The sequence below is a fragment of the Parus major genome, chromosome 23, assembly GCF_001522545.3.
Source record: "Parus major isolate Abel chromosome 23, Parus_major1.1, whole genome shotgun sequence".
In the NCBI taxonomy this organism is placed as follows: domain Eukaryota; kingdom Metazoa; phylum Chordata; class Aves; order Passeriformes; family Paridae; genus Parus; species Parus major.
The window spans coordinates 5,678,284-5,685,527 of NC_031791.1; the positions used below are offsets into that span (position 1 = coordinate 5,678,284).

The 7,244-nt window shown below is 60.8% G+C and overlaps 2 protein-coding genes across 2 annotated transcripts in view; one reads left to right on the plus strand and one right to left on the minus strand.

The window, feature by feature from the left end:
- The window catches only part of FABP3 (fatty acid binding protein 3), a 3,894-nt gene extending 897 nt beyond the window's left edge, over window positions 1–2,997 (plus strand). The window contains exons 2-4 of the mRNA XM_015648987.1: window positions 152–324; window positions 2,441–2,542; window positions 2,717–2,997. Coding sequence (XP_015504473.1) covers window positions 152–324; window positions 2,441–2,542; window positions 2,717–2,770 — 329 coding nt within the window. The 3' untranslated portion in view covers window positions 2,771–2,997. The remainder of the gene's footprint in view (window positions 1–151; window positions 325–2,440; window positions 2,543–2,716) is intronic.
- On the minus strand, window positions 318–1,382 carry LOC117245456 (translation initiation factor IF-2-like). The gene is made up of 2 exons (XM_033519619.1): window positions 909–1,382; window positions 318–755 (listed from the first exon to the last, which is right to left on the minus strand). The coding sequence occupies exons 1-2, from the start codon at window positions 1,232–1,234 to the stop codon at window positions 320–322; spliced, it is 762 nt and encodes a 253-aa protein (XP_033375510.1). The 5' UTR covers window positions 1,235–1,382; the 3' UTR covers window positions 318–319.
- Window positions 2,998–7,244: the final 4,247 nt, after the last annotated feature.

Consider the following 7,244-nt stretch of genomic DNA (forward strand, 5'->3'; position numbering starts at 1 on the left):
CCCTGCTCCGCTCCCGGCCCGCACGGAGCCCCCCAGGAGCAGGAGCGGGGAGCAGTTTTGGGACCAGCGTGGGGAGGAAGAGCTCGGGGGTGATGGCGGGGCTGTGTGGCCGCACCGTGCCCCTGCACACCCCTCACCCCTCGGCCCCCAGGCGTGGGCTTTGCCACGCGGCAGGTGGCCGGCTTCACCAAGCCCACCACCATCATCGAGCTGGACGGCGACAAGGTCACCGTGAAGACCCAGAGCACCTTCAAGAACACCGAGATCACCTTCAAGCTGGGCGAGGAGTTCGACGAGACCACGGCGGACGACAGGCACGTCAAGGTGAGCCCCCCGAGCCCGTGGCACCCCCGGGAAGCTCTGTGGGCTCCGGGGGTGGCTCCGGCAGCTCCGTCCTGGCTGTCTGCGGGAGGGGAACACCTCCTTGCCCGCCGGGGCTGCTGCCCAAGCCCGGTCCCGTCCAGGCGGCCCCACCAGAGTCCGTTTTGGGGCTGGGCCCCCCCGAGCAGGACGGAGCTGCCGGGAAGGTTGTGCAACAGCCGGGCTGGCGAGTGGCAGCTCGTTCAGAGGAGCCGCGGTTGGGTGCTGGGAGATGTCCGGGGGGAGAGGGGCAGCACAGTTCCTGTTCTGCCCTCCCAAGCAGGCAGCGCCGCAGGGATGGAGCAATCCCGGCTGCTCGGTGCCTCCCCAAGGGCTCATCCCAGGAACGCGGGTCCCTGGGGAGCTCAAAACTTCCCAGGCCAGGCTGCTCCTGCCTGTAACAGCAAGGAAAAAAATCACCTGAGAGAGCAGCGACGTTCCTGGCCTCTCCCACGCTGCAGGGACATTTTTCCTTGAAGTCCCTTGGAGGAGTGGCCCAGCTGCTGATTTTTCCTAGATTTCAGCCGCCGCTGCCATGCCCCACTGACCGCTCTGTGCCCCACAGCCAGCCCGGGGGGCACCGCGGGAGGCACCGGGGGGCTCCCGGGGCACGAACCCCTTCGGTGGCCCCAGAGCAGGAAGCACAAAGGGCCGGGCTGGGAGGGAGGCTGGGGGAAGGGGCTGAGCGTGAGGTCCCTCCCGCCGCAGCTCCTGGAAGCTGTTCAAGCAGCAGGAACGTGTGACCGCCACAGCCCGGGACGTGCCCTTGGGTGTCCCTCGGCCGGGGGCCAGGGGACACATGATGGGTCAGCGGGGCCGGGACGGCTGCCCGAGGCACGGGGCTGGACAGGATGGGGCAGGTGGGGTCAGCCATGGGGTGTGGGGCATTGGGGGGCACCCAGGATAGCGTGGAATGGGTTGGGAGAAACTTTAAATCCCATCCAGGGCCACCCCAGCCATGGGAGGGTCACCCCCACTGTCCCCAGAGTCACCCCCACTGTCCCAGGGTCACCCCCACTGTCCCCAGGGTCACCTCCCATTGTCCCCAGGGTCACCCCCACTGTCCCCAGGGTCACCCCCATTGTCTCAGGGTCACCCCCACTGTCCCAGGGTCACCCCCACTGTCCCAGGGTCACCTCCACTGTCCCCAGGGTCACCCCCACTGTCCCAGGCTGCTCCAGCCCCAATGTCCAGCCTGGCCTTGGGCAGTGCCAGGGATCCAGGGACAGCCACAGCTGCTCTGGGAATCTGTGCCAGGGCCTGCCCACCCCGCCAGGGAGGAATTTCTCCCCAATATTCCATCCCTGCCCTCTGGTGTGGGTTCCAGGGCTGTGGGACAGCCAAACCCAGAGTTTAGGAGAGCTGAGCAGTGAGGGGACCCGGCTGTGGGGAGAATCGGGATCTGGGGGAGCAGCCAGAGCCTTGTAGGGTCCTGGGGCTGGGGCACAGCTGAGCTCTGGACAGACCCGAGCCATGGGGGCACCGAGGGGCGGCTCTGGAGGGGCTGGGCGGGGGGCACAGGGCAGGATGGGGCCGTGCCAGTCGCAGTAACCTTGGCACGGGCCGGGCTCTCGGGGCTGAGTCAGCAGCGGCGCTGTGCAAACAGCGAGCACAGAGCCGTGTTTGCCGCATCAGCCGCTCCAGAAGCCTCGCCGGGCCCTGCAGGGCAGGGAAGCTCCGGATCCCAGCCCCAATCGCCGGGCCCCGCCGGAGCCCGGAGCTGCGCTGGCCCCGGAGCAGGACACGGCCCCGGGCAGCGCTGCCTGTGCCGGCCCCGGGACACGGAGGGCAGGGTGACAGTGCCGGTGGCACTCTGGGGACACTCTGGGGACACCCTGGGGACATTCTGAGGACACCCTGGGGACACTCTGGGGACACAGCCGAGGCCGTGACCCAGAGCAGGATCCGGGCTGGGCTGAGCGCGGCTGACCGAGGTTCGGGGAAGGTGCCAGCTCCATCCCCACAGCGGCACCCCCGGGCTGAGCCCGAGCCCTGCGGGGCTCCAGCCTCCCCTCCGAGGGATGAACTCCCCCAGAACCCCGGGGAGAAGGTAACCGCGGCTCTCAATCGCTCCCCGCAGTCCGTGGTCACGCTGGATGGAGGCAAACTCGTCCACGTGCAGAAGTGGGAGGGGAAGGAGACATCGCTGGTCCGGGAGCTGAAGGACGGGAAATTAATTCTGGTAAGGAAATGGTTTTATTCTGGTAAGGAAATGGTTTTATTCTGGTAAGGAAATGGTTTTATTCTGGTAAGGAAATGGTTTTATTCTGCGATTCGCACCTCGGAAAGTGCTCCGAGGGGGAAGAGCTCGGCTCTTGGCGAGGCAGCGCTAACCCCCGGCACCCTCTGCCCCCAGACTCTCACCATGGGCAACGTGGTCTCCACCCGCACCTACGAGAAGGCGACATAGGCGCTGTCCCAGGTCCCCTGGCTGTCACCCGGTGTCACATCGTCCCCGCCTGGCCCCGTGCCTGGCCCCGTGGGCTCGGAGCCGCTGCCCCGCCGGGGCCGCCCCTGCCCCAGCCCTGCCTGGCTCCAGGGGCTCGGGTGGTGGTTTCGTGCTTTGTTGGTGGGTTCTTTTTTAACTGATTGTGGGAAAAGTCACATGGAAAAAAACAATAAAGGTGTTGTTACAGCTCTGGGCTCGGCTTACTGGGGAAAAGGTGTTTCAGGCACCCACAGAGATGGCAGGGAAGGGGTTAACGGCCGGTGATCCCGGTGGCCCGTCTCGGTGTCCTCTCCAAGCTGCGGGATCAGCTCTGGCTGGCAATGTTCGGGATCCGGGATCAGGCAGAGCCCACCTGGAACCGGGGCCCCGAGCTCCCCTGCCCGGACCTGGGAGGGGAAACGGCCCCAAGGGGAGCCCTGGGGAGCTGGCCCGGGGGGCAGAGGGAAGGGAAAGGGATAAAGGGTGGCTCCATCAGCGGTCCCAAATCCCACAAAGCCAGCAGCTCCAGTCCCACTCCCTGCAGAGCCCACAGCTCCTGCCCCACTCACATCTGGCCCAGCAGCGCCCGGCTGCTCCTGGCACGCTCCCCCTGCCATCCCTTCCCCTGACCTTCAGCTCCACTTACAGGATCTGTGCTCCTTCCAGAAGGCTTCTCCTACGGGCTACCTCAGCACACACCCCCTTCCCACCCACAGGGAACCTCGGGAAGGAGCCAGAACCTCCCAAAAAAACCCCTTCCCGTCTCCCCCCCCCGGCAGCCAGCGCTGCTCTTCCCCTGCCCAAGACAAAGTGTAGAGGAGGCAGAAGAAAGGAGCCTGGTACAAAGTACAGCTGCAGAGGGCAGATTTATTTTCCATCCCTTTCCAGGCAGCAAACACTCCACAGTTCATGTTTACTCCCAGTATCTCCACTCCCCCATTTGCTCCTCCGCTCCCAGGGCTGGCAGAGACCGAGGGAGCCGGGGCAGGTTTGGAACCCCCAGCTCTGTGCCAGGGTCCCACCAAACCCCGTCCCCAGCGCTGTGGGGGCCTGGCTGTGCCACCCCAAGCTGTGCAGGGCTGGCACCGAGCTGGCAGCAGCTCCAGCAGGACACGAGGCAGGGCACAGCAGGGCTGTCATGAGGCTGTGCTGGCAGCAAGGTCAACACCCGTAACACACACACACACCTGAGCTGCTCCAGAAGGAAACTCCATCCCTGCAGTGCTGATCCCTGCTGGCTGTGCCAGGGAATGGCCGTGGCAGCAGCCCAGCCTGCCCAGCTCATCCCAGGGCTACTTCTTGTGCTTCTTCTTCTTCTTCTTCTTGGCCTTGCTGGCTTTCCCGGAGCGCTTGGGCCTCTTGCTGGAGGGCTCGGCTCCGGCGCTGTCCGAGGCCGAGCTGTCCGAGTCCGACTCCGAGGATTGCTTGGCCTTGTGCTTCTTCTTCTTCCTCTTCTCCTAGGAAAAGCCTGGGAATGTGGGAATGCTCTCCCTGCTACCCTGCAGGACCTTTCTGGGCCTGTTCCTGCGTGGCAAGGGCACCGTGCCCCAGGAGCTCCCCAGCCCCGAGCTCGGCAGAAACCACAGCACAGGGGCAGCAGAACGGAAATCCCAGGATGGAAAACACTGGAAACTCAAAGGAAAGCTCGTGCCCTCCGTTATTTCATTGCTCTTTGTTAAGTTGGGAGGATGAGGCATTTTTTTTGCCTAACAAATGGGTTTCTAAAGCTGCCATGAGCAGCCCCAGCCTGCCAGGATGGGAGCACCCAAACACTCCTGCTCTGGGCAGGGGAGCCCAGAGGAGCTCAGTGCCCTCCTGCAGATGTGGCACAACCTCCCTGAAGATCTCACCTGTGCCCAGACTGGATGGGATGTCTGAGCAGCAGGCCCAGGTGTCAGCTGGGCTAAAAGGAAAGGAGCTGGCAGCTCGTTTTTAATCAAACAGGACATTTTTAGGGAGCTGGGAGAGCAAAGAGAACACTCAGAGCATCAGGCAGGACCCTCTGGGATTGCAGGGAAGGGAGCAGAGGATGGAGCTGCTCCACACCCACCAGGCTCTTGGCACTTTTTAGCTCCACAACAGCAAATGATGTCACCCAAAACCGAGTCTGTTTTCCTGTGGGTTACAACAGACTCACCACAAAATCCCTGACCCACAGAGGAAAGGCAGAAACAAATCCCTCCAGTCCTAAGAGGACGGGAAGGAGTTAAATCCTCCAGAAAAGGGGATGCAGCAAGGAGAATGTTCTCAAGCTTTTCCAGCTCGTGCACATGGTGAGAAAGCTTGAGAACCACCAAGAGTTTCATCCCAGAGCTTGGGAAAGTTTGTCAGGATGTGAGGGCTGAAGGCAGGACAGGATGTCACACACTCCTGGGGATGGAACAGGGACATAAAAGCACACGTGGGCATTGTGCTGGCTGGAAAAAATCAACAAAGCCTCACTCTCCCCTTCTGGGGGCTTCCAACAGCCAAGATCACTCCAAGAGAGACAAATTCCTTTTGTGGCACACAGTGGGGCTCTTGGGGTGTCCTGTGCAGGGCCAGGAGCTGAACAAGCAATCCCTGTGTGTGTCTTTTCCAGGCCTGGATATTCCAGGATTCACTCACTGATCCTTCCAGGGCACAGCAAATCAGCACAGCCTGGGCTGGAAGTGCAGCAGGAAACAAGGAGAGCTGAGCATTCCCAGAAAAAATGTGGCTGCTCCATCCCTGGAAGGTGTCCCTGGCACTGGATGGGATTTAAGGTCCTTCCAGCCCAGCCCATCCCAGGATTTGGTGATTTTCGGTAGCAGGAGGCAGCGAAATCTCCTGTTCCAGACCACAGCTTTCCCCAAATCCCTGGAGAGGAGCAGGTCTCAGGGAGCTGAGGGAGTGCCCAGGTCTGTGCCTGCAGCAGGAGCAGCTCTGAGCCAGGCTGGGATGGGGCTCAGCTCGGCTCTGGGCACACCCAGCACTCCAAACACGGCATTTTGGGGAGGATTTGGAGAGGATTTGGCCCCAGCAGCTCTCAGCGCACAGGGCTCAAAGCACAGAGCTGCACTTCATGGTTCCCTGCACATCCTGCCCCACCTCTGCGATTACCACACCAGAACCCAACAAAAGTGTTCCAAAACCTCCCTCCAAGCCCTGCTGGAGCTGCCAGCTGGCTGGGCTGGAGCCTGAGGGTTGGTTTTCACGGAATTCCTTCCCCCCTGCTCCAAAACTCCTCCAAGAGGGGCCCCTCAGCACTCCAGGCTCCCTCCTGCCCTTTGTGAGGAAACTGCTCCAGGCTGCTACAACAGCTCGTTCCTCCCACAGGTATTTGGGGTTGAGATAAGAGGGGAGTGCCCAGAGCACTCCAAGAAGCTGAAATATTTCTCACCAGACCCTTCTGGGGAGTTGTGATCCCATTCCAAGACTTTGTGTCCTGTCCTTGTGGAAAACTCAGATGGATTTCTGATGTCTGTCTGCCTCCCCAGGCCTGTGCCAGGAATCCTTCCAGATTTTATTATTAATCCTTCTGGGTTTTATTCTTCATCCTCATTCCACCACCCAATTTCATTCCAAACAGGATTCATTACATCTATCTGAAGGTGTTTTTGCATCCTCTGTTGGAGGAGCAGTGAGAATGAAGCTGAGGAGAAGAACCCAGCCTGGAGCCAGTAAATAGGCAGTCAGGCTCAGGAAAATTTGGATTAAAATAATGTGTGAAGGGCTGTGCCCTCTTAATGCCATGGAAGAACCAGTAAAACCAGTAAAACTGAGGATGGACCGAGGCTGGATGAGCCACAGGTCACAGAACAAACACATTTAGGTGTGGTTTTCACACTGCAGGAAGATCTGGAAATCTTCCACAAGGGGAGGAAAAGAGCAGCAGAGTCATAAAAAAGCCCCAATCCCAAAGGCCATCCAAAACCACCTCAGGGATGAGCTGTTCCATGTGGAGTAAAACTCGTAAGGAACTTGGAAATGGATATAAACCCCCAAATTAGAGGTTGTGTGAGCAGAAGATGGGATGCACTGGGAGGATTCAATCCCTCGGTCAGCACTGCAGGTTTTTTCTCAGCAGACAAAGGCAGAGGAGGATGAGAAGGGCTCAGCCATTCCCAGCCTCCCACACAGTCCCTGCAGGGACATCCACCTCCCCCAGAGCAGCAGGAGCTCCTTCACCCCCTGACCCCAGGAGGAAAAGGGACAGCGAGCCTGGGGCAGCCCAGCTGTCCCACACAGCCTGGTGGAATCCTGGAATTCTTCAGGCTGGAAAAGCCCCCCGAGATCAGCTGCTCCAAGCACGGCCCCAGGTGCCACATCCACGTGGTTCACCAGGGACAGGGACTCCACCACTGCCAGCACAGTTTTATCAACCCTTCTGTGAGGGATTTTTCCCAAGATTCCAACCTAAACCTCCCTCAGCACAACCTGAGCCTGTTCCATGGCATCCCTCACTCCCTGGGAGCAGCCTCCTCTCAGCCCCCCT